The sequence below is a fragment of the Alligator sinensis genome, unplaced genomic scaffold, assembly GCF_000455745.1.
Source record: "Alligator sinensis unplaced genomic scaffold, ASM45574v1 scaffold681_1, whole genome shotgun sequence".
Taxonomy (NCBI): Eukaryota; Metazoa; Chordata; order Crocodylia; family Alligatoridae; genus Alligator; species Alligator sinensis.
Window position 1 is genome coordinate 454250 of NW_005842315.1, and position 27089 is coordinate 481338.

The 27089-nt window shown below is 41.4% G+C and overlaps 1 protein-coding gene across 1 annotated transcript in view; it reads right to left on the reverse strand.

Moving 5' to 3' along the window:
- Window positions 1-1655: 1655 nt before the first annotated feature.
- Window positions 1656-27089, reverse strand: part of FBXO32 (F-box protein 32) — a 28774-nt gene continuing 3340 nt past the window's right edge. Inside the window, exons 2-9 of the mRNA XM_006028450.3 lie at window positions 24914-25026; window positions 23131-23180; window positions 22432-22524; window positions 14922-15015; window positions 14210-14394; window positions 9298-9480; window positions 8192-8335; window positions 1656-7205 (exon numbers count right to left, since the gene is read on the reverse strand). Of these exons, the coding sequence (XP_006028512.1) occupies window positions 7116-7205; window positions 8192-8335; window positions 9298-9480; window positions 14210-14394; window positions 14922-15015; window positions 22432-22524; window positions 23131-23180; window positions 24914-25026 (952 nt within the window). The 3' untranslated portion in view covers window positions 1656-7115. The remainder of the gene's footprint in view (window positions 7206-8191; window positions 8336-9297; window positions 9481-14209; window positions 14395-14921; window positions 15016-22431; window positions 22525-23130; window positions 23181-24913; window positions 25027-27089) is intronic.

Consider the following 27089-nt stretch of genomic DNA (forward strand, 5'->3'; position numbering starts at 1 on the left):
CACTTCCTTACAGCAGGGCTGGGCAGTGGGAGCAGGGCAGCAGGGAGGCAGGGACAATGGCAGATCCAGGGGGACTGCAGTGGTCCATTTGCACCCACCTTTGATTCCTGCTTCACCCAAAGTTTAAAACCAACTGCCTGGCAGTTGCAGCAGCATTTCTGGTTAGGAAGCCCTGAGGGAGTCACTTCACTTCTTGGCTCATTATTATCTACCTCATCCCTTCCAAACTCTTCATTCCACAGGCGTTAAGGATCCTCTCTTCTTTCTAATGGTCTTGATGCTCCACCACTCAAGCTAGCCTTTGGTTTGCCATGCTGCTCTCTGTTCACTGCTCCTGGTAATGAAGTTCCTATTTCACAGCCCTGCAGATGGTTTTTAATTTATTCCAACGAAGTGATATTTGTTCTTGCTTCAATCTTAAATGGCATAATACAGCCCCAGGCCCCTAGCATATTAGTAAAGCTTCTAGTTTATTTTTAACTGGATAAAAATATGTATTGCTTTTTGTAGGATGATGCTCCTCACCATCTTTATCCCCCTTTTCACAAATCTAGATCTTTTTATGGGCAAGGAATTTCTGAGCCTGCCCTTATCTATCAAGTTCTTCACACCTCACTTATCTCCTCATGCTTCCTGCTGTACCCTTCAAACAATCCAGTGGCACCCTTGGGTGCCCCAGGACCCTGGGTGAAAGTCACTGCTTTAGATACAGTGACTATTTTCTTAATTTTTAGGGCTAATTAAGCAAATCATTGGGTATATACTGTATTTACATCTTGCATTTGAGTACAAAGTGAGGTGTAGACAGCTGCAACATCTCCGACTGGCCCCAACCTGCTACTGCCACCACCATTGTTGCATAGCTGGGCTGGGGCTGGAGCTACCATGTGCTCCATTCCCCAGGGCTGGAATGGGGCAGGAGTGGCAACAGGCAGTAAGCCATGCGAGAGGGAACAGAGATTGCAGGGAGCAGGCACCTGGACACAGGGGGGCAGGAGGTGCAGGCACCACAGGGGGAAGACACCAAGGGAGATCATCTTAAATTCAAAGTTGTTTTGGATTTGGGTAGATGGTATATTTAAATTCTGTCCAATTCAGTAAGCACTGGTCTTGCTCAAGTTCCAACCAGGGCTTGAAACGCGTCTCCCCCTTTTCCTGAAGGGTCAGAACGCCAGGCCACAGAATTCCTCTTACAAATTCCTCCCATCAGATCAGAGGATTGGGTTCAGATTATGCTCTCCTGACTTGGGTGGGAGTAACTTGGATTTCCACTGGGGGTTTGCTCAATTAAAGACTTCCAGCCCAATGGATCCTGAAGATCTATTGCTCAAACAACCCTGCATTTCAATCTCTGAGGAGGGAACAGCAGGTTAGAAACTGCCAGTTAAACTCCATTCAGGTGAAGTTTTAGTCCTGTGTACTAGACAAGCATAGAGCCTTGAATTAACTCAGTTATAGACTTTTTGTTGGCTTTACCAAGTGTGACAGTTATACAGAACTCTTTTTTTAAACTTAAAAATAGCATATCTACCCATTCAAGGTATTTCTGCAGCACTCATTCCCATAGTGTCTAAACTCCAAATGGTCTTGTGATCAAGGTTTTCATTTGCAAGAAATGTACCAACTTGGAAACAACAAATCAACCAACTCCAAGATTCACATTGTTTGAACATTTATTGTAATTCAGTGTCAAAAACATTTTACAAAAATACATCACTGTTTGCATGAAACAGCTGTAAAAAAAAAAAAAAAAATCAGAGTTGAACATGCAAGGAGAGTGTGTGCAAATAATTTATATGGAAAGATTTAAAAGTCACACAATATTAAATAGAAGTCTTAATACGCAAGGTATGCTGTTCAGTTCATACCTTTGCTAGTTACAGTTCTTAAGAAAAACAAGCTCTTTTCATATATAAATCAGGTATTTATTATTACTGTTGACTAGCTCCTAAAAATTAGTTCACTTGCTTTTTTCAAATTAAAGTGTTAACTCCAGAACTGACCTGTTGGCACTGTGGACAGCAAGCAATGGCTAAAGACAGAGATAATCTTTACCTTCATTCACAGCAATGGGATCACCTAAATGAAAGTGCAGTTTGGCCCGCAGAAGGCCAGAGCAGGTTGGGGACAGGGAATGATTTAAGTCGGCATTGTGAGACTCCTTTGGAGATTGCATGTGTCAAGGACAGGACTAGTATGCTCTCTTTTCAGGGCCAGATTCTGCAAAGCCTTGGGTGATCCAGGGCAATGCTGACTACTGGTAGTGAAGGGACAGAGTATATTAAGATTGGGCTCCATTATGAAAAATTCTTATCCGCAGATGCAGTAAGGGAGCCAGTTCACTAAACACTGGCAGTAGCATGGATGCCAGTCAAATATTTGTCACATGCCCAGGAGTTTTGAAAGAATCATAACAAGTATTAAAGATTTACAAGCAGCTAGCATGTCAAGACGCATTACTCTGACAGAACAAGCTGAACTTCAGAGTACCGAATCTTGTAACAGGGGCATTTAGATTGATTAGCCATCACATCCACAGCAGTGTTTTTGCCAATAAGCCGCTAGCAAGAGTAGCACTTTAATCTACAAGGTTTGTGTTTTTCTTGGCAAGGTGCTGATCTGTGAAAAGAAGCTGTATACCAGGCTACTAAGAATCCCCTAAAGAACACTGATTGTTTATCATCCTGAACAGAAAATCTGATGCATGAATCATGTAAAATTTATTAAGTAATTTACTGCTTTTGAAATGTTCCTGGTCTATTTCAGTGGTAACTAGTAGTGGCCAAAAATATTTGCTAGGCAGAAAGAGCTGGTTTACTACATGCGTATGTTCTAAAAGCAGTTAGCTTTGTAAGAGTAATTAAAGCCAAACAGCAATGGGAACACAAAATTTAGTCACTATAGGAGCTGAAAAAAAAATTGAGGACTAAAAGACCTTCCTATGTACAGAAAGTGGTATGGTGCAATTAAACATATGAAGCACATCTACAGAGCAATACAAGCTTTCCTACAGGACTTTACAAAACAGAAGTATCTTAAAAAAAAAGAAAGGTAAGAAGTTAAAAAACCCAATATAAGAGGAGGTACACACAGTTTATAATCAACATTAAAAAGATACTATACTTTGCATAAGCTGCTCAAGTTATGTACAACTGAAATCCTGCCTCTTGAAGTGGCTGTCATTAAAACTCACTCAAATATGTGCCTCTTGTAGGAAGCTGAAAAGCAAGGTCTACTCTTCCTTCCTAAGCCCCCTCCACTGTGCAAGACTATTTTAAATTGCTGTACAGAGCCACATTCTGCTCAGCTGCACTGGTAAATACAGTCATTCTATTGTCTTCAGTGGAATTTCTCTGGATTTATGCTGGCTAATAAACCTGTGCTGTTTTTTGTAGTGTTGAAATGGAGGCATTCCTAACAGGAACCTTCCACAAAATGTACCAAATTTTTTTTTTTTTTTTTTTTTTTTTTTTGCAGAGAACATTACTACTACTACTATTGTATTTTCCAAAACACAGATAAAAGCCTGTTTTCTTTTTCCGCTAACTTTGCCAGAATCATCTTGAAAATAAGGAGGTCTCTGTGCAAAGGCAGCCGTATATCAATCTGCCTACCCAGGGTTCAGTTTTCACTATCCTGCCTCCCCAAGCCAAGCAGATGTATTAGCAGTGTAGATAAGCTGCTTGAGTAGATTGGTGCCTTTGTAAATGGTCAGAAGAGCCAAGATACTTGATTTTTTTTTTTTTTTAAAAAGCTTGTTTTGTTGCAACCTCATCACTTGCAAAAAAATCAACGTCATATTTAAGAACTACTGTGACAGCCATAAGAACCTCTACAGCTAAAGATTCGGATGTAAGGGTGCTGCATTGTTATATTTAATTATCTAATTCAGCATCATTCACTTGCGCATCTCAGTTAAAAGACGGAGGCTTTGTTGGAACCAGAACTGCTGTCCGAGACAGATTCCATTTCTATTTCTTTCTCTAGCAGAGCCATTTAATAGGTTACATTCCTTAATATTTTGTATTGTTTGCTTTCATGCTCTAAGCCTCTGTCTTGGAGGCTTTACATTGGGTAGCTATATAGGCAGTCTTGAAACAAATGTCACTCTTAACTAGTGTAACAGTTAAGAAAGGGCCCTAGGATAATGCCCGTGTAATGCTTTGAGATCAGGACTGTACTTAGAATGGTTAATGAGCATGTACTAAGCAGTAGGGCACTGTGAGGTGTGGGGCCAGGGTTATCTTCCCTTAACGGATCGGGAGGAGAGGCAGAGAGTAGGCAATCTGCCTGAAGGGAAACAGTAGCAGAGCCACGACTAGAGCTCAGAAGATGCCAAGTCACGGCTCTAAACCCACACTGTAGCCCTCTAATGCTAGTGGAACAGGAAATGCAGGACCAGAATTCAAACCCTGAGGTTAACTCTGACACTGAGTGAATTTAACAAAGGAGAGAGAGAGACTCAAATAAAGACTTGAATGGAAAGATTTGTTTTTAGCCTGAAACACTCATTGCTTGGGAAGTCACATTTACTTCCCTGTCACAGTCTGGTTTACTGGGAGTAGGCAAAGTACTGTAGTGGGATTGGAGGAGTGGGGAAGAAATAGGCCTTCAAAAACAGAAGGTTACTGAAGTACTTTTAGCTGCTAGAGAAAGGAATAAAAGGACCTGCAAACACAATGGCAGCACTTCATTTACTTTCAAGTTCTTGCCCCTAACACTTCCACCAAGCCAAATCCTGGCCTCACTTATATCTGGACAACCTCAATGGTGTCACAGATAGCTGAACAGGCATGAATGAGAGAAGGTGGCCTCCGCTACCTTCCTTACTTGTGACGCTAACACCCACAATCAGAGATTCATTTCTCCAGGATAACCAGCTTGTTAATATTTATGTCAATTGAAAGTGGTAAAGTCATAATTACTCCTTTCACCAGTGTTTGATGGAGGGCATGGATGGGAGGAGAAAATGACTGGAACGAATTCCCCATCTTGGACACTTTTTAACCCTTCTCTGGATAATGCTGAGCTCTCTGCCAGGGAGGATTCACGCCCTGGCTCTCAGAAGTTTCTGTAAGAACAAAACTTTTTGCCTTTGGAATGAAGCAAAATATCCATTCTCCTCAAAACCAGCATCTCCCTTTATCAGGGCTTTAGTCCCTATTCCTTATACTCGATCCAAATCACTGGACCTCTTTTTTCTTTTCCACATCTACTCCAAGAGTGAGCAAAAATTGATTCAGTTTGCAAAAATGCAAATATATATTAAACAGCTGCTGCAGAAAGTGTTATAGATCATTTATTTAAAAAAAAAAAAAAAAAAAAAGTAAAAAAGGAACAGAATATTTAACTAACTCAAGTAGTTCTTCCTGAATTGTCCTGAGTACTCCTCTCTCACACTTCCTTTGTACATACCATTCAACTTATAACATTTGCCATTCTGTTGTGCCTTGCTTACAGAAGAGAAAGTGCCGTATGTGAACTCTGCTATGGAACTGCAAAGATTTTTCTATGTGGTTTTTTTCCTCCAAAACCTTTTGTACATGAACTGGAATCTGCCAGATTCACATGAGGTCAAAATCCACAAGTTTATGAGTATTGTAGAATACTGAGAACCAAACCTAGGTCATGCTGAAATCAGCTGAACTCAAAACAGGACCAAGGTTTGGTTTGAGGCCTAGATACAATGTGAAGCACTCTGGCACTGGCAGGGGAATAGGCAAGATAAAGTCTTTTCCATTTCTATGGGATGCCAGTTAGGAAGTCAGAAATCCCCTACTCACCCTCAGGACTGGTTGCATCCTTGTTATAGTAGGAATTCACAGCTGGATTTCCACAATACTTCTGCTGTTACATCAAATACAAACTAACCGCATTCAAGATAACCATCATGGGCCAGATCCTCAGGGAATGTAGTCTGGTACAATTCCATTGGCTTCCATGGAGTTTTGCTAATGGGTCCGATTCTTCTCCAAGTTGCACCAGTTTCGGGGCATTAGGATTCCCTTGAGGATGAAATTCCACTTGACTTTAAATGGGAGCATGTGGTACATTATATGTAATGTAGTGTATATTGATAGTAACAAAACAAAAACAAAAAACCAAACCAAGGCCCAACAAACCACATCCTAATCTCTCAGATCAGTGTAAACTCAGCATAATTCCATAGAAATCAGAAGTTATTGTTAATTATTTACACTGTAAGAGATTAGATCTGGTCCCTTCAAATCCATCACATTCCCTTGTTAAATATAACCACACCCTGGTGTGTTTTTTTGCTTAATCTTAAAACAAATTCAAAAGAGGATGGAGTAAAAATCTTAGGTATTTCTAAGGTGCCTATTGTCTAGGCAATCAAGCACTGAGTAGAGCAAGAAAACCAATGTAAAAAGTAAGCATTAAAATGTGAAGGAAAAATGCTTACTCACAAAACATCAGTTCCCTTTAAATCAAAATACAAAATACAAAAGTTCACATTGCACACTGGATTTTTGCTGAAAGATATTCTTCCTCAGAGGTAGAAAATGGTGTGGTGTGTGATTTTTGTTTTTAAGTAGGATAAAGTCCTATACATGATATATATTTCAGAATGTATCCAATTTTTTTTAAACTCACACAAATATTATTAAAACTTGTCAGAGGGATGTTTTTCCCCATAAATATTTTTAAAGTAATATTTATAAATATCTGTTGTAAATAACAACCAGGTGGAGGAACAGTTCAATAGTCCTCAACTCATATTGCTTCCTTTTCAATTATTAGAACCTGAAAAAAATAACAAAATGTTCAAATGGCCAGGAGTGGAGCGGAGGGGAAAATTCAGTTTTAACTTCTAAAACCGAGACTCAAGTTTCTGTCCTGTATCTTGTACTCTGATCAAGAAATGGAACTTTTTACAACATGCTGCTTTCCACACCAGTCTTGTTTGGAGTCTGTTACTACTTAAATAGAGTGTCAGCGAGCAATTTCACCTCTTGTCTTCAAATTCCTCTTCTCATTTGCCTCAGGAGCTTCAAACCATCACAGACATTTACACTATTTACAAGTTGAGTGTCCAAGCTCAGCAGCATAAAGTGTCCTCTAAAAGAATCTAGTATGCTGTGAAGACCCCGCGTTCAGAACCTGAACAAGTTGATAAAGTCTTGTGGTGAAAGCGAAATGGAGCAGCTCTCTGGGTTATTGGCTGTGCAAGGATGATCTGTACCCTGAAAAGGAAAGAAAAAAAGAAACATTGTTTAGAGAGGCAAGAGAATGAGTGTCACAACTCAGACTGGTCTAGCACCATTCCTTGTGCCATGTGCTGCACATCCAGTTTGCACGCACGAGCTAGATAGCAAAATCAGTGTTACTTATGTTCTCACCCAAAGCATAAGTCAAAGCTCAGATTTAGATTTTAGGGACAGGTAAATATTTGAGGGAGACAGGGCAAGGATCCAAATTCACTCTGAGGATCCAAATGCTCGATTCTGTTGTCTTTGCATTTAAACTGGCATACAATTCTTTGAAGGTTGGAAAACAGCTGGCAGAATATGTCCCCAAGGTTCAATAAGGGCACATCTACATGTGCATCTAAGAACGACTAAATATAATGTGCATTAAGCTAATGTACATTAGCTTAATGTATTTTGGCAGGTGTCTACACGTGCAGAAACTTGGCACTAAGTTAGTACCAAGTCTCTGCAGCTTTGCCATATACCCATCATGGCTGGGCAGACCTGGCACTAAAGTTAGTGCTGGGTTGTGTTTACATGTGCATTAATGTGCTTTAACTAATTGCGCCTGAATTTGATACCTGCAAATGATACCTGCAAGTATCAAATTTAGGTATGATTAGCCTAATTTCACCATTTTAAATGTCCAATAAGGGCATGCACATGTAGATGCACACACACAATGTGCATTAAATTAGGCTAATGTGCATTAATGCATCTTGTGTAGACATGCCCCAAATTGACCGAGTCATACCCAGCCCTCTTCTCTCATCACAGGGAGACACACTAATCCTCAAGGCCATGAATGGGACTTGCTATTCCTTTATGAAGAGAGGACAGGGTCCCTGTGGGGTAACAAAAGTAGAAAGACACCTTCTGGAATGGCAAGAGCTTTAAGCTATGTGGGCCTGACTTTCAGAGATGCTGTATACCTGCATTTTCCACTAAGACTTCAGAGAAAACAAACCCTCTATACGTACCTTCCAGGAGAGAATGTGACAGTGTCTGCAGAGCTGCAGTGTGTCTCCATATTGCTCTTTCTTTGGGTAACACCTTATAAGTTTGAAGTACATCTTCTTCCAATCCAACTGCCCCTTATCTGATAAAATAAGCCGTTTGCGAATCTAAAAACAGAATTAGAGAAGTAGACTGAGTGCATACTAGCATTTGCTTGTTTTGAAGAGTGATCTTGCAAAGAATTCTCTCCATACTCTAAAGTAGTAGCTCTCAACCTTTTTCAGACTTAAGGTAACCCTGGACAGATTTGAGACACCCCTTGGAAAGTGCCAGCTCAGTTTTCACCTTTTTTTTGCCTATGGAAAAAAACAACCCCCCCCCAAACAAAACGAGTAGCTTGTTGCAAAGAACTCAAAAAAACCACAACTATGGATTTCTATTTGAAATCTCTGGGTTTATTTGTGAATCAGGTTTGTAAACCTAACTGAGCTAATAGTGTGTGGCACCTCACCCCACCCCTGAAAGGATCTCAAGGCACCCTAGAGTGCTATGGCATCCTGGTTGAAAATTACCACTCTAGAATAATTAGGTGGCAGCCCAAAACCTTCATTCACAAAACAGCCACAGCATGTGCAATAGGAAGGGTAACATCCTGCCCCTTTCTTAGGGATGACAAACCACCTCAGCCAGCAAGTGTTTTCTCTTTAAAAGGGCAAAATACTAGTCATTCCTCATGGACTACTCAATCCTTGTCCATTCTCACAAGGATGCCACCTGCTGTGACTGCTAAGGTTAGATGAAGAAAGAATTCTCTCCAATATAGTACAAGCAATGACAACACTTGGTCATTACCATCTTGGATTACCTTGGTTAGCAGCCAACATGGAAGAGATTGGCCCTTATTGTTAAAAGGCCTTCCATTTCGGGGATCAGTACTGGGGTATTTCCAACACTATCAAACTTCCAACAGAAAAGCTTTTTGGCCATAACATGCCAGTCAATGTTAGAAACTTGTGGTATAAGCTTTAGATCCAAGTAATGCTCAATATGAGGAAGGTCCTTTATGTTCACTCACAAATATACAGACTGCAATAGGTCACTGATCTAGCGGTAACTTCTTTCCTATTACCTGTCGGTCTGTGAAATGGTACTGGCAGAGTTTCTTCCATAGCAGTCGGTCTTCACTGAGCACCTGCAGCTCAGGGGCAACTTGACCAAGGCTGACTAGGTCTCTCCCATCAGTTAGCCGCTGCATGATATTTAATTGTAAACACAGTGGCAGGTCGGTAAAGGTTGTTCCTTTAAAGGCAGGCTGGGAAAAAAAGTAAAAATGATACAAGATGAATTAAACCAAATACAGCTGTATTATTACTTACTAAAGATTTTATATACACAGGATTCAGCAGTGTTGGATGATTTCCCATCTGTGGGAAGAGACCAATTTCCTTGGGAGATCTTCTCATGGGCTACGGTTTTTTTGAGCCACTACTTCCAGGGATCTACTGAACTTGAAGAGACTGCCAGCTGATTTTGCAGGCAGATCCTAGGGCTGGCCACCATTTGCATGGGCTGAGCATGACAGCCACCCCCCAATTGGCCGAGGGCTCCTAGCAGTCCCACCCCTCACTGCAGGTTACCACATAGCCCAAAACCACAACTTGATTACCGCAATTAAGCCTGGGGAAGCCATTAATCTGCATGTTAAGTGGGGCAGGGCTGCTTGCAGCAGGAGGTGCAGAAGCTGCAAGCAGCTACTGCCTGCTGCATCCAGGCCTCCTGCTGTGAGCAGCCCTGCGTGGCCCTGGCCCTCTTCCTCCCTGCTCCCTCCCCTCCATGCTCCAAGAGTGCAAGGCTTCCCGTCCTTTTCTCTGCTTGCAGGAAAAAAAAATTACCAACAAGCCTGCCAAAATCATGGAGCCCGCCATTTTTCCCACGCAGTCCACCCAAATTCAAGATTTCCACAAAAATCACGCAAACTGAAAATTTGGTAGGTCCAACCAGAATTGGAACTGGGTCTCCAGTGTGCAAGAGGCTGTACAAACATAGAAGGAAGACCAAAACCAACACTACCACTGTTTAGTGTAGTAGAACAGCATCCATGTTGCTCTCCCAAGCATTAACTGCACAATTAACTTCCCTCATCACTGGTGCATAGTGGACATACTGGTCTCCAAAAGACATTTTAGCACTTCAAGTGTGGGAGTGAGGGGCACTGGGTTGGGGCTGCCAGTCGGTATTTACAAATGGGTCCTGGTACAAGAAGGTTGAGAATCACTGCAATAGAAAGCATCTCACCAAGGAGGAAAAAATAATTCAACACCCAGCTTGCCATCAGACAACTTGGGAGGTAAACAGACTGCTTGAATTTTTATTTAAGCCTAATTTGCATAAAATGAACTTTTCCACCCAGGGGAACCTATAACACCTTTTTATTCTCCTGTGCAATATGAAGCTGCATTTCTACTTGGGAGAAGTGTTACAAATCTGTGCACTCTCCTTTGCCTGAGGAAGGGCAAGTGAGCCCAAAAGCTTGCAAGTAAAGAACATTTTTTGCAACTATTTAGTTGGTCTAATAAAAGATATCACCTCTGCCAAGAGCTCTGCATATTTTTTGATTGTAGAACAAGATGGCTAAAGCCTTTATCCCTGGAGTCCTCAGATTAATTCAGTCCATATAGGTTGGATGTTGTCAAACTAATGTTTTTTCTTTTTTAGGGTCATAAGAACTTAGGTGAACCAGAGCAGTTCGTGGGTAATGGTAGAAAGCAAGATTTCACTGCCATTGTTGCTTGGGATATTGTTAGCAATTACTGAGGAACGTTCTTTTTAAGTTCTCTCCTACAGAGGATACTTCTATAGGTCTTGTCTGGGTCATATATTTGTCCACAAGTATGCCAGTGTTAAACAACAGCAATCAGTATTTATACTCATGCACTAAACCCTGAGGCTCCATCAGAACACACTGTAATTTGGTTGGATTAACATCACTGCGACTACACTGCTACCTAGATTCAGACTGTTGAATGTGGGAAAAAGTCCCCTGCATGGACCAAGATCCAAGCGGTGAGAAAACAAGAATATGGGCTCCAATTGCTACATGAAGTAGCAAACTATTATTCAGACAAGTTAAAGTTTGAAGGTTTGGGCTCCCCTGGTAAAATGACAAATAAGGACCTTAAACAAGTGTCCCAAGTCATCAACTACCCTGCACAGAGATGCCTCTATTTTAAGTTGTGGCATCACCTCACCCTCTTGGCAATTGGCATAGCAATTAATTGTTTAAAACCAAACACACAAATTGCTGAGCAGATGATGGAAGTTGTGTGGCACTATTTTTACTCCGATGACCCTGTCTCCATCAGCTGGATGGTGTCTGGGACTTCAAAGGCATAATAAGTGTATTTATACCAAACAGTTCCTACCTTTCGATCTGCAGGGAACAAAACTATTTATTACTAGTCCAGAACAGAAGCCTACGTACTCTGCAGCATCACAGCAGTGAAACAGGCTGCACAGTCCATCCACCCTTTAGCCAAGTGCTTATCTTTTAGAAAAACCAGTTTTCTAGCACTGAGAATTACCAACAGCATCACAAACAAATCTAGTGATGACTGCCAATCAACAGCAGCCCCAAAGGACCCCATTGTTCCATTCTTCTTAACACAGCATTAACGTAAATGTCATTCGGTTAACTATTTTGATACTGATCCTTTCGGAAGAAACATTTAACTAATTCTCTCCAGATTCCATTATCAACCTTGTCTCCTGTTCTGTTTCCCACTGCAATAGCCTCCATGTTCTTGGTGAAAAACCCCTGCGGCAAGCAAAAGATTCAGATGCAAGAGTTCTGCATAATTAAATGCAACTATTTAAATTCACTGTCATTTACTTGTTTGTGTCAATTAAGAAATGAAGGCTTTGCTGGAACCAAGACAGCTGGGACACCCCCTACCCTGCAACAGATCTGCCTGTCGTACTGGGACATCACAGGATTCTTGCCCTCACTCCACAATTAAAGTCAAGTTTCCTGCAGAAGATGCAGGACTGGTTATAACCTCTTAATGGCCTCATGTCCAAAGGGCACTAGACTGCAATACTGCTGAGCAGAAGGCCTATTTAAATAAATGAGGGTTTTATCCAAGTGAAGCACACTGGCCTGAGCTTCTAGTTCAGCTCAGCTATTATGTACATGCTGATGTCTTGTTACTGAAGAAGTCAGTGAGACTAAAGCACATGCTTGAGAGCTCTGCTGAAAATCAGGGCCAAAAAAATTATCTGCTCTTTTTTTTTGTTCTTTCCAGTACCTTTCAAACATGACTTTTTTGGAGAAGAAAAAGATTAGATCAGAGGATGCTTTTGTTGTTAAAAATGGACAGAAAAGTGGTTTCTTTTTCTTTTAAAGAAATTACTGCACATGCTTAGTAGATAGGTTTCAATCTATTCCCCGCCAACTTTATATTTTTTGGCTGTTTCAAGACATCTTCCCCTTCAGAAATACCCCAAACACTTAGCCCACTTACAGTGAGTGACCAACTGCCTTCGGTACTGTGCTGTCCCTTTCCCCTCCCCTCAGCTGGCTCAAACTTACCCAACAGCCATTAACAAGAGCAAGAAAATGACATTTTTCTCCAAGCTCTACAGCTTAAGATATTCAAACAGTGCTTTAAAAAAAAAAAAAAATAGATAGATAGATAGATAGATAGATATATCTCTCTCCAACTGCCTCTCCTCCACATTGTAGCCAGCAAATACAAGTACATAACATACAGGCAGTTCAGTTTGCAAATGCCGATACGACAGAACTTTGGCTGGGATCAACACCATTTCTTTGAACTGATGTGGGTGACTTTCTTTCCTGACTTGATATGGGTTCAATCAAGAAGGGAAAATGTTTTTAGCTATTAAATTAACCAGTTGGGTCCCGATTCTTCCGCAAGCTTCATGCCAATAGAAGCCCAAACCCATTAGGTGCTCCATGGAAAGCAGTGGCCATATGTCCATACAGATGACTGTGGGATTGAGGATATGGCCACTGGACATAGCTGAGCCAGAGCCCGGAGGAGCTCATTGCCCATTAACTTCCTTCTCATCACCTCTCTTTTGGCTGCAGAGTGGATTTAACTTCAGGTTTCCTTGGTCACAGGATACAGCACTACTTGCTTTGAAATTACAAGGGCAAGCACCTCACTAAACTCTTGCAGGCTTAGTATGGAAAAAGTTCACATGACAGTTCATTTAGGTCTGTATCCTGGTCTCACTGAGGGGACTGGGATTTTTTACAATTAATTTCAAATTGAAGAGTCACGTCATAAAAGGAGGACATATTGCAGCACTGGAAACCAAAGGTTCAACTTAAGCAAGTCTTCATTTGGAAGTGTTAGCAAATATAGGATTAAAAAGAAGATATATGTTAAACCAAAATTTTTGATAAAAAAAGTGGAGAGTTTGGAATTTTCAGTTTACAAAGAATCGAGATGTTAAGATGAAAAAAAAAATACTTGGGTCAGGAGAATTTTAACACCCTAAAGTTTCTCAGGGTAGGAAAGCTGCTTCCTACCCTACAAAAGCCACAGAATTAATGTCTATTTACAGGCCCATCTTCCATTACAACTTGAAGTGGATCCTGCATCCAACACATTTATTACATTCAAGACAGAGTGACTGCGGGGCACTTGAGGATGCCAGGCTCTTTCATGCTTTTCCTAGATAAAGCTGGTTTTAGCTCAGAGCCACCTGGAACATTTAAACATGCAACGGGGGGAAGGGAAACAAACAAACAAACAAACATTCTTCATCTTGGTTTAAAATTTAAAAACTCAGAAGTAATAAAATAATAACAAAAATAAAACCCCTGTTCCATTATCTTATCTGGTCCAATTCAAATCGTAACAATCCAAATTTCTACATCAGCATGCTTTGTATGCAGTCTGGGAACGCTAATGATGATCCAGTCCCCCAGGCAGGAGCTGCTGTATGATAAGGCTGTATGAAAGAGCCAACATATCATTTGCCTCTCAGCAAGGGCCAGGATTCTTGCTTACCCTGGTGATTTGGATGTTGTTCAGCTGCTGCTGCCAGTGAAGGATAGCCTCCATTCTGTGCACCCACATGTTGATGTTTCCAACCAGAACCGACTTGCCTACCCTTTGAACCAGGGTACATAGTGACTGGTAGAGAGTCTGAAGCAATTCTTTTATTAGCCTGATGTTCTGCTGATCTTCAAGAACTTTGGAAGCCAAGAAAAAGAGAAGGGAAAATGGAGTTCATATATATTTTTGTTATTCACTTCCTTCTGACGGTTTCATAAAAGTTAACTTTTGGTCCAAGATCAGAGACAGTAATTTATTAAGGGCTGAAATCTTAATAAAAAAAAATAAAAATAAGAGAGCTCCAGCATGAGCTAGACAAGACAAGTTAGAGAGGTCACATTTCCTCATAATTCATTGTTCCAGAGACTGAGCCAAGGTGAGGCATGTGGCCTTTCTACAGTACTTCCAAGTACACCCCCCCACCCTTCCCCCTACTCCCACCCAGGGAATTCTCTCCAGTGGACCTCAGTCACAGGAAGAGATTAACTCGTCTGATATTGCAAATCCTACATCTGTGCCCAGGATTGGATTAGGTGACCCTTAAACTCCCTTCCAATTCTGCGTTTTGTTCTGCACCTCTTCCCAATCTTCCACTGTGATCATCCTGGATTTGGTTGTCACCAGATGCTGTGGATATAAGCCAGGGTCATTATATTTCTCTTACCTTTCTGCACCACTTTTTCCAAGATGTTCATAAAGTTTTTCTGGGCAATTCCACTCAGTGATGTTAGCTGAGACTTTGCTATCAGCTCTAACAGCTGTGGATAAAAATAGAAGTTGCCAGTCTTAGAGTACAAAGATATTTTTCTAATCTTGCCTTCCAGTCACATGACAGCCCAGCAGTTCAAATACTTGTTTATTGCTCTTATATACAACAGAGGTAGGCACACCACAGAGAAATGCAAGGGCAAGAGGAAAAACAGATGATTAAACCCACCCCAGAAGAAGAGCACCTTCTGTTGATAGAGGGCTCTTTAAAGTGATGCCAGCATCGTTTCATGGTTCAGAGGTATAGAAAGCCATAAGCCACTGGTCAGACTGACAATGACTATTCAAACAATGAATGGTGCATCTCAGCGTCTTGCACCGATATACATAGACAAGTAGTGTCACCAAGGGACAAGAATTAAACTCATGCATTGAGCATCAGAGATTCCCTCATTTATGCCAAATGACACTCCAATTCGCTCTCTGGCAACATGTTTCATACAGGAGTTTTCATGAAGAGGAAAGCTTAAGACTCCTATTTTAGAAAATTCCTCATTTTTATTATTGTTAGAACTGAAAGAATCCAGAACTATTTAGGCCACGTGTTTACTTTGCTGATTCCTATGCACTAGCTCAATTGCTGCAGTGTTTGGGGTAAAATTACTGAAGGAATTTTATCTCATAAAAAAATATTTTTCTACTGGAATAACAAGTGTCCTGGAAGGATTTTTTATGGTTTTAAATAGTGAATAAATCACGGGCAGTAACCCTTTTATAAGCCTAGGGGGAGATCTGAAAGCCATACATTTTTTACAAGCCATTCTATTTTCCTAGTGGTTCATATCCTTCTGTTCTACATGAGAAGGGAAAGAAAGAGCATTTATACTGCCAATCAATCCACATGCATCATCACATGACTGGCCTATTAAATGCTTTATCATCCATGGTTACACTATCCCATTACTGACAATAGGGATTGTACAGAGCAGTTGCTATTCCTTGTGTCAAGTAACAGAGATGGTTCCTGACAAGAGTTGATAAGTCATGAGTTGATGTTTGCCAACCTATTAGAATGGCAGGAATGAAATCATAAAGTTATCGGCCCCTTGCCATAAGCTCTGAGCTCAGAGAGAGGTATTATTGCAACCATTTGCCCATTTTGCTCATCTCTGTCATTAGCATGTGACTGTCAGCTAGAAGCCGTAAAGTGGCCTAGAGTGACCAGTCTGCTCTTCTGTTCATCTTTCAGGCCAACTTTAAACTCAAAACCATCTGATGTTTACAGTCTATTAATAATCTTGCACTTCACATGATTGGTATAAAACAAGATGGGGAAAAAAAAAATCCACAGTTTAACATTTCTGTGAAGGGCAGAAATGTTTTGGGCTTTTTTTGTCATGACTCAATTTGAGCGAGTAGGTGAGATAATGAAGGGACAAGCTCATCAGTTAATATGTAGTACCTGTGTTATGACAGAGTTCTCTGCTGTTTCTCACTTGTACAGTGTATATACTCCAATGCATAAATCTAGCTAGCAAGATTTTTTTTTTTTTTTTTAATATAATCTTTTTTTAAAATCTTTCCAAGATTTTTTTGAACACTGAAAGTTCAGAGGGGGTGGGGTGGAAAAAAAAAAAAAAAAAAAAGAACACTTCCTTAAAATAGTCTTTGTAATAAACTGCTAGTACTGGTCTATTTAACCTCATGACCTTCAATTATGATTCTCAACTTGCCAGGCCGTGCAGTCATACAAACACCCAGATCGGCTTCAACCATAAACAAGTCCTGTCCCTGTTTTGCAATGTTCTAGAACGGCCCCGGGAACAGCTTCCTCAAGAAACTTTATTATAAAAAAACCAAACAAACAGGGCAGAGTTTTGCTTACAAAGATGTTAACACACACTAAGTCTTTGCACACGTTATAAATGCCAAGTGGCTGAAATGCTATAAGATTCAGTTGTTCTTTTTTAATTAAAACCCAAACCAAAATTGATCCTTGAATACTGAGGGAATTAAATAAAAAAATAAAATAAAAAAAAAAAAAAATCAGACAATCAAAATGAAGTAGAGTCCCTTCCTTTTGCTATTTATCAAGTAAATTAGCAAAGCTATCACATATCACTTTTTTCCAAGCAGCAATAAATAAAGGATAAAATCCTATCTGAATACAATATTATGAATGCCTCCTGAGGCATCATATTCCAGATCAAACTGCAATGCCAAGAAGGAACAGCCAAATTCCAAAATAGACTCCAGACATGTGAGTAACACTAGTTTTCTTTGCCAGTACACATAAAGACAGGTAGAACAATAAGTAGCAAAGTGCAGCTTTGCATTGAGGGTCTAGAGTCATCAACCAAGATCCAGAATGACAGAGCTAATGGAATTTATTCCAAGATTACTGGGGACATAGTGAAATATGGCTCAGAGTTTAGAAACACACAACACATATGGCATATAGCATGTTGATCAATGCATTATACAGACTAACACCACTGCAAACCAAGAATAATACCCAGTGGAACAAGGAGATTGTAGTCGTCATTCCTCCCCTGCCCAATTTATCTACATGCAGTATCACAGAAACCACTGTTGACACTGGTATTCACCCAAATCCACGTACAAAGTGCTGCTAGCTTTAACAGTACAAAGGGAAAGATGAACAGCAGCAGCCAGGGCCTAATTTTTTTTTGAAGATGCTCAGCAATCCCCAGTCCTGCCAATCTGGAAGCCCTCAGTCCATAATCACCAGTCCTGCCAATCTGGAAGCCCTCAGTCCCTTTGTGGGAAACCAAACTTTTGGGCCACATCTTGAGACACATGAAACAGTTCCTACTCTTGGACATAAAGGGCATGGGGTGGGAGATGGAAGCAGAGGTGGTGATGGTAGGTCCGTGGCAATCTTCTTCTGTTCTATGCAATATCCCCAGGGAAAGTCCCTTGGCCGCCTCACCCAATTCAATCTCATTTTATTTGGAAGGATTAGGCAGGCAAAATAAATAAATAAATGGTGGAATGAAAAGCTGCAGAGTGCTCCATACCCTTAATCTTCCTGGTTCCACTCGTGTGCATGTGCATTGGCCTTATGACACTTGAGAAACTAGAAAGTATCTTTCTGCCCTTAACTATTAGGAGGTAGAATGAAAAGAGTTCCCAACCAACCCCCCTAAGAAAGTCCCGGATTGAAACATTTAGAGAGCGAGCTGGTCAGCTAGTTTGGGGTTTGTGGAAAGACTACTGGCCTTCTCTCAAACACAACTACACAGGGCTACGCATGAATGGCCGGTGAAGAAAAAGGAACTTGTAGTGTGGTACAGGGATAAAAGGTATTTTTCTCCATCCCCCCCGCAAGAGTTGTCAAAACACAAGTCACAATGCAGCACTGAGTATAGTATGTCAGATCCTCAGCTAAGGTAAGTTTGCACAACTCTGACTCCCATGGTTGAATATCTGGCTTCTGGCATCTGCAAACAGAAGTTTATTGCAATGAAAACCTGTCTCCCCCATAACACACACACACACACACACACACACACACACACACACACACACACACACACACACACACACACACACACACACACACACACACACTTGCTGATGCTTCATATGCCAACTTCCAGCCTGGAATGAAACTGATAGTCAGATAAATTACTGCAACTCACAATAAAAAGACACCAACGGATCTACAAACAGATGCTACAACGTAAATCCAGGATTCCTAAAACTAGGTCCCATAGAAATTTTAACACAAATCTGAGAAAGTACGTTAGCTAGCCATGAGCTGTCTAGATCACGTGGTTCAAGAAGATCTGTCCTCAGGCAGCTGGGATCAGGTTCAAACACTTTATGATTTGAAGCAGTGTTACAGCAAGAGTGCCTCATCTCTTGCAAAATATTGTTATGCAAACACTGTAAGGTAAATTGTTGTGAAGGGAGGAAAGTCTGCACAAGCTCACTCATCTACCAAAAACATTTCAGAAAACGGGCAACAGCTTTAGTGCTTGCCTTGCTGTCTAAAAGGTGCCATGTCAGCTCATGTTACAGATGTACATGGAGCATACCTTTATTCAGTCTCCATTTTTAAACTGCCCCACAACTACTTCAGGATTAATATGTGGGGTCTAAGCTCAAACTATTTTCCAAGCTTCTTGGTTACTAATGGAGCTGAGAAGTGAAGGCTTTAAACTTTGCACCTAAACAGTGGATAGGGAGATGCAAGTCATTAGCCAGCAAGAACCCATTTCAGGGTGATAGCCCCAACAGTATGAGATGTGTAGTAAGTCACAACAGAAACTATCATGACAAGGTGAGTGTGGGTAAAGAAGTGTCTTCCCCTTTGAAAGCCAAGGAGCCACTGGATTGTGTGTGATGTGTTTCTGTAGAAAACACTGTTTGCCAAGCTGTTACCTATAAACTGCAAAAAAAAAACCCCACAATATTTTCAAGCCACTCCTGGCTCAAAAACAAGTTGTTAGTGCTCCTGCAAGATGCATGAGCTTAGCAAAAGGATTTTCAGGTTTTACCCAAACAGACATACCTAGTAGCAAGATCCAGGAGACAGAAGTAGGAACCTTGGGTAGGCTTTTGAATGCTGAGTTTTTCATAAGTTTTACAAAAAGCAAGCAAAGCAGATATGCTAAAGGCTCTATATGAACAGCTGGGCTGTTAACAGGGGAGTTCCCAGTGCACTCGAAAGCTATATTGTTTAGTAGTCCACAATGCTTATAAATGAAGTTTCCAGGATACAAAGAGAAGCATTTTAAACTTCTCCCTGGCCACCTGCACCTTCACTCCCTACTCCAGTTGTGAAGTGGCACTTGGAAAGCATTTGCATTTGACACTATGCTATTGATCAAATGTGTGGGGCTAATGGAGTTGTACTTCTCTAGCCATGGGAAAAAGGGGGGGAGTTAGTGTGCAACAGTCAGGGCGTGTTCTGTGTGATGGACTGCTCATCTACGTGCTCTGGAGCATCTCCCTGCTTCGCTAAGGACTATCAAACAAAACCCAAGAGGCAACTCTATGTCCAGGCAGGACATTTCATAAACAAACCATGCACGTGGTGTTTTATGAGCTACTATCCATTGACTTAAGTGAAAAGTTTGTATTGGCCAAGTCAGTTTTATATATTTGCAGCATAAGACTAGATTTAACTGGTCTTACCTGCCAAACTGCTAGCCAGCTTAAGATTCATGCTTCCAGGTTATGCCGTGTTCTTAAAACTACTGATCAAATCTCACAGCTTGGATGCAAGGCAAGTCAAAGAAACAAGAACGCCTACCGACTTTAGTGTGAGAGGCTGCTACCTCTGCCAATCTGCGATAGTGGATGGTGAGAAGAATCTAAAAGTGCCACAATTTGTTCCGCTTGTGTCTTTACACTGCTATACAGCAACACCCTGAAAATAAATTGACCATGACTAAAACTTCAGTTGACCAGCTACTTAATGGATGGCTCATCAGTTCAGAATCAAACCCTAAACAGGAACCAAAATCACTTTTGGAGCTTAACATTAAATTTACACGTACCCTCTGCCCCTCAACTACAGTTCTTTGATTTCTGCCCTACACAGTGGTAGTGTGTGGTTAAAAGCATTAGACACCAGAGATACGCTACAGATCTGGTCACTGTACTATTGTTTTTCTACTTGCACAGAAGCTTCAAATAACAATGTCTACACTTGAACACTGGAGATGATCATGTTGGAAGACAGCCCATAAGGGTCTGTCATTCTAGAAGCTTCAGTTGATCACCAAAATTTAATTCCATCTTATGTTTCTTAAAAAAAAGTCTCACTTAAATTTTTATATAGGTGGCTTGCTGCATGCTATGTGGAGGATAGCACAGACAAACATAGCGATTTCATTATGCAGGGAGTCTAAAGGAAAAAGGGGACTAAACTGTCTTTTATAAAAGTTAACAGTAGCTCAGCTGGACAAAAAAAAAAAAAAAAAAAAAAAAGGTTAGCTATAGAGAATACCAAGTAACAATCACTACCTCCATCCTGCACAGAAAGATAAGAGGTTTTGATTAGATGAAGTTGGAATGCTTGGCCTATACCCAGCCACCCAACAGGTGCAGGATCCAAGGCTAAACTTATTCTGAATCATCTTTTTGGCCAACTCTTTTCCAACAGTTGAGTAAAAGCAGTGTGACAGCAAAGACTCTGCTTGCCCCAGAACCTAAAACCTAAACAGCTTGTACTCCATCAATGATCATCTGGTGATGATGTGTGAAGAGGAGCCTTGAGTTAATTCAAGATTTTTTTTTTTAGCTGATCAAATTCCAAGCTTTGATAAACACATTCTGAAATTTCAGATTAACCTGTGGTTAATGTGCATGTAAGCATTCCCTGGTTTTAGGTCTTTGGTATAAGAGCAGTGTTATTCTTGGACCACTGATAATTAGAGAAGAAGTCTTGGTCTGCGTATATGGGCTTTGCACAAGGATCTAACGTAGAAGTGTAGTACTAGGAGTCCTTTTCTATCTGAAGAGGTTGTGCAGAGATAACAGAAGAACCAGTTTGTTGGAGCTGTCCATGGAACTACAGTCATGTTTGTGTTTCCTCAGAGTTAATAGGCAGTGACTCCTGGATATTCAGCTCTGCTCATCTCACTCATGCCCCCCCCACTTCTCACTTTTACCTTCTCAAATGGGTCACTGATGGACTAGTAAATAGGACATTCAGGGATCCTTAATCTTCACTTGCGTCTCAAATAGCCTGTGTTCCAGTGCACAGGCTATTCCACTGCACTCGAGGCATTCAGCATCCCCCAAGTTTTTTTCCATCATATCTTATAACTGTACTTTGGTGGTGGGGTACATCAGTTAGTGTTCATTAGGGAGAGGGGCTGATAAACCTGGAGCACAGGCATCAACATTACAAATTTACAATGTCCTTTTATAGAGTTTCAACTACGAGATGAATGGATCCTCTTCCAAAGTCTTGAGTTAGGCAAGTTTCCATGGCCTCATTGCTCAGACTGCCAAGAAAATGGCAGTTTGAGTTGGGGAGACCTGCTCAGTGATATCTGGACTAAGGACAGTCAAGTCATTTCAAAAAGAAACTGAACAGATGACTTAAAACCACCACCACCACCACACACATGCACATACCCCATCAAAAATTCAGAAACAAGTCACCACCACACCAGCTTTCCGGCACAGAATGAGATAGGAAAACTGGAGATGTGCAACTTTTGTTTCACTCCTCTACACAGGCCCTCCACTGCCAGTATATCCACAAGCAGGCTGTGTGGGATCTATCTGGCCTGTGCAGGGAATTGACAGATGGACATATATCTTGAGATGCTTTAACTGGTCCCAAAGTCTCCCCCTTGCACTGTGGAAGAGCACAGCATAGTTTTTCTAGTTTTGACCTCACTCTGTGCTTAGTCAAGCACCTCAACAATTTGTTTCTTCATAAGAGGGTACAGTGAAGTCAGTCTTGGCCTTATACTTACCCTAACAACATAGTTGAACCTTCTGGAATCCAGAATAGCGCTGGAGAAGTCAAGTCTATTGAAAGCTTCTCCCAAGGTACAGTAGCCGTGACGCTGAGAAAATGAGAAGCACAAAGCTTTGTCGTTTTTTTATTGGACAGAGACAGGACTACATGTTCTATACCAACATATCAAATTTATGGTCATAGGCAGAATAAAGTCAGAGTGGTTTCTTATATCCACTCCTCCCCATGCATGCAATTGAATTGGCGTGTAGTGTTTGTTCATACTAGGAACGAACAGGGCAAAAGCTAAGGATGTTATTTGGTTTACCAGTAGGTAAGCAAAGTCATTTTTTAAAGTATGGATAGCATTTTGCACAATGGAGGCCTGATCCCCAATTATGGCCTGTAATCACCACTGCAAGACAAATTACAAGCCAGATCATCTAGTTCAGGGGTTTTCAACATTTTTTTGAGGAGCATACCCATCCTGGCAAGTACCCTCTTCTGGATATGGAGGCGGAGGGGGTCCCCCGGCAGCCAAACATGAAGTGGCAGTGGCGCACGGCAGCCACACAGCGGTGGCGGTATACTCCCAGTTGACAACGCTGACCTAACTGTTACAATTTTGCTATGACAAAATACACATCAAGAGGTCTGACCCATTAACAGTGTTTGGAAAAACCAGCATGGGGAAATAAAACAAGAGGGTACTCACTTCTTTTGTGCTTCCCTTGTGAACATATATCCATTTTTCTTGATGGAAGTCTGTTAAAAAAGGAAGACAGACAGTTTCTTCAGTTAATGTATAAAAAGTTAACTTTGTAAAAAGATGAAGCCCAATTCTGGTCTCGTGCTAGTTCCATCATCTCCACTGGTATTAATTTTTTGATGTAACCAGGATCACCATCAGGCCCTTCTGGGTTGCTTTGCTTCCCTAATCCTTCATCTGACAGAAGGAGAATCCTAGAAAGGGCATGCGTTTCACTGATACAGTCCAAGCCTCTTTGTATTTAATAATCTACATACTGCAGATCTACCACAGCACCTCACTTGCTTTGCTCCCAGCCCATAAGAGAGGCTGACAGCCAGGTTTTGTTGTTATTGATTTTATTACATATTTACTACCTTGGTTACAGTGTCTGGATTAAATGCCAAGTATAAAGTTGAGCAAAAATGTCACAAGACTCAGAGGCACTCTAGCATTTATAGTGGTAAGCTTAGGCATTCAGAGGAGAGGCCCACAAGAAACTGCTTTTACCTGCATGTAAAAATTTTTAGGCCCGAGTTTGCCATATTTTTGACATCCCACTCAAACATGAATAATGGGAGTAAATTAAAAATACAAAAACACTAACATCTTTGCTCTCCTGCTTTGCATCATTTCCCAACACCTACAGGAGTTCAGGAACCCACTCAGCACTGTCCTATCCCATTCCCTTCTTCAATGCATTTTACAGTGGCCATTTCTTAGCAAAGATGTTTAAGGGCAAACCATGCTTTTATCTTCCCCTTATCTTTAAGAGTATCTTTAAAGATAAAGGCAACTTTAAACTCTCAGTTTTTATCTTTGAAGACGGGATTCAGTGCAGAAGAATACTACATGTAATGCAGCATAGAGGATGCAAATACAGATGCCCTTATGTTAGGAAACAAAAGTTAAGGGACAGGTCCAAGTTTCCATTGCACATGTGCAGATCCTCAAGTCAGGCCTTTAAGTCAGTGACCAAGGGCAGAATCTGGTCAGAGAGTGTCAAAGTAATGTTTAATTTTGTTTACACTGCAGACTGAATCAAATACACCTCTGGGAGTCAATTTTGGCAGAGATTAGTAAAACCCTGGGGGTTGCAAGGTAGCCAAGTGATGATTCTCACAGTACCATTTCCTCTCTGCGCATGTGAAGTTTACAAATGTAGCTATCAATGCTCCAGTCAGACCCAGGCAGACACTCATCTGTGCACTTTCCCCAGGGTCCACCCATACTGGGCACAGAGATAAGAGCCCAAGTTGCACGTGGACTTGAGTTAAAATCTTCCACTATTTAGAGCAGGCCAGAATCTTCCCTGCCCCCCACGTGCTTTGCATGGCCAGTGAGGGCCCAAATTTACATTCAGGCTTATTGCCTCTGTTCGTATAAATGTGTATAGGGAAGAGAGAGTAACATTCAGTCTGCTGTGTACAAGAAGTCTACAGGGGGGAAAAAAATTGGAACTGGTTCACTTGAATGTACCATAGGAAAAAATTAGTCTTCCTCTGCCAAATACAGATGACAAAAATTTGAACACAACAAGCACCAATGCTTGGAGCAGGGATTAACAACAGGGGCATAAATCTTCATATTAAGAAACGTATCCAAGTTCTCTACTTAAGTCACACATGGGTACAAGAGACTCAAGAGGTTTCTGGAAGGCTTCTTGACATTTATGCAAGAATATACACACTGCAGCATTTTTCCCCTCCTCCAACAACTTGTTTTAAAAATACCCAAACGGCTGTCTTACACTGAATCTTGGTTTTGTTATTCAGCAGGTCCTTCTTTCTCTTCTTGGCAGCAACATCATAGTTCATGCCGGTGAAAAGATTCTCCTTATTGCGGTCCTCCTTTTTGCAGTAACTGTGAATGACAACGCAGAGATTCTGTTTATTTTGTGGTCTGGGGCTTTTTTTTTTTTTTTTTTTTTTAACTGCAAAAACCATTTTACTCTTCCCAGAAAACTGGTCCCTGTAAACCATGTCCATTTTTGCACCTACAAACAGTGCATTTTAGTGCTATTCTGGAAAGAACTAGAAGTAGGATTAGAATTCACAAATGAATAGTAACAATAATCTGAAGATATATTTTTTCATTAAGGGTTTTGTACCCTCCATGCTTAGATTTTTGTGGTAAGTAATACTTACACACACACACACAATGTACCTATATACGTGTTATACATACACACCTATAAAAACAGAAACACACAAACAGCATGTGTTATATGATGAAATTCATGACCTTGCAGCACTTCTGTCCTCTCTTTAACCTTCTCCTGGTTTGATGTGGTCTCTTCCTACCAGCTGCTGTGGCTAACTGGGATTGAACTCCTTCAGAGAGGCTCATGCAAAGCACAATCCACACGCCTATGAAGATGCAGAACCAGAGTGCCCAAAGCTTTCACTCTGTAGTGGCAGGCCATAATATCCTCATGCCAGTTAATAAAAGGGCTTTGGGAGGGGAACCGAACAGCCAGCTTCTTCAAGATTTGAAATTTATTTTGAAGAGATGTGCTCCCAGCTTGCATGCTTGTAAACATAAGCAAACCACCAGCTCATGTTTGGATGGCTGTCTCCACAACTCTGCAGACAACTAACTGGGGGGCATTATCAGCTGGGATCTCTGGCTAAATCATCTATTTAGAAAGGTTATGCATCCATTTGTTTACTTGTACTAACCATGTAACAGAGGGATGCAACAAACCAGGACAGGAGCTTTTATCATCTCAAAAACATGCATCGAGTCAAACCTTTGAAGATACCCATTGACTTCAATGGGATTTGGATCAAGCCTTTAAATGTTTTGTGTAACTCTATAGAGTGTCAAGCAGCAGCATGAAATGGAGAAGGGACAGTGTCAGCACTGCTGTTCAGGACCCTGCGAGCAGCAGGGAGAGGGAAGTCTCACGTCATCGTAAGCAGCAGTGGAAAAGGCACTACACCAGTCAGAGAGTTGGTGCCAGGGACAGCAGAGACACCCTGGCAGGCAGCTCGAGGAAAAGCAAACAAATACCCCATCTGGGGGGATACAAGCTGCCATGGGGAAGGAGGGAGGTTTTAAAAAAACTGTCCTATTTGAAAGTCCAGGCTTGTTCCTTCTCTTTGCTTTGTCACCATTGCTTTTCGGTCCTGCACCTTTGCACCTGTCCCTGCTCCTAGTCAGGTGCTAGACTCGTGATGGTTACAGGGCTCAGATAACAGCTTTGCAATATGTGCCGAGTTTCCTGCCCGAGAGGCGCATAAATAAGCAGTCTCGTCTGAGTAGACAAAGATGTCAGGCTGCTTCCTGCCCTACGTAGTTCATGCTTAACCATTACAGGGCACGCTCCAAGGGCTTATCGTTTAAAGATATTTTACATTATCTCAAAAGAGAACAAAACGCAGAGAATCTCACTAAATATAGGTCCGCTGGCTGTATTCCTTTTCCTAAGCTTGCTTGCAACCGGGGGGAGAGAGAGGGTAGTAGTAGGTCACACGAACATGGGGAAGGTTTGCTATCAGCTACTCCAAATTCCACAGCACTTGGCTGTGCAGCGAGACCAAGTGACAGAAGCTTCCTCTTCTTCCACGGGTCAGTTTGGAGCTACGTGACTAATGTTGCGCAAGGCAAACTCTTACTCCCAAAGCAACATCTTCCTCTAGCAAACCACAGGAGGGGCTCTATTCGGACACATCCATACTGGTCCAGAGTGGGTCCAACAGTGGGAAGAGGAACTCCCCCAGGAACCTGAGGCATCAGTAGGTTGAACACAGAGGAAGGGAAAGAATTGGAGGCTCCCCACAACCACTCTGACACTAAAACCTCTTTCAGAGCGCACCTCAAAGCCCTGCACTGCTTCATTTTCCTCCTAAGCTTTCCAGCATCTTAAGTGAAGAGCAGAGTTAATGACCCCATCTTCAGGGTCTTCAAGAGGAGGTTGGATA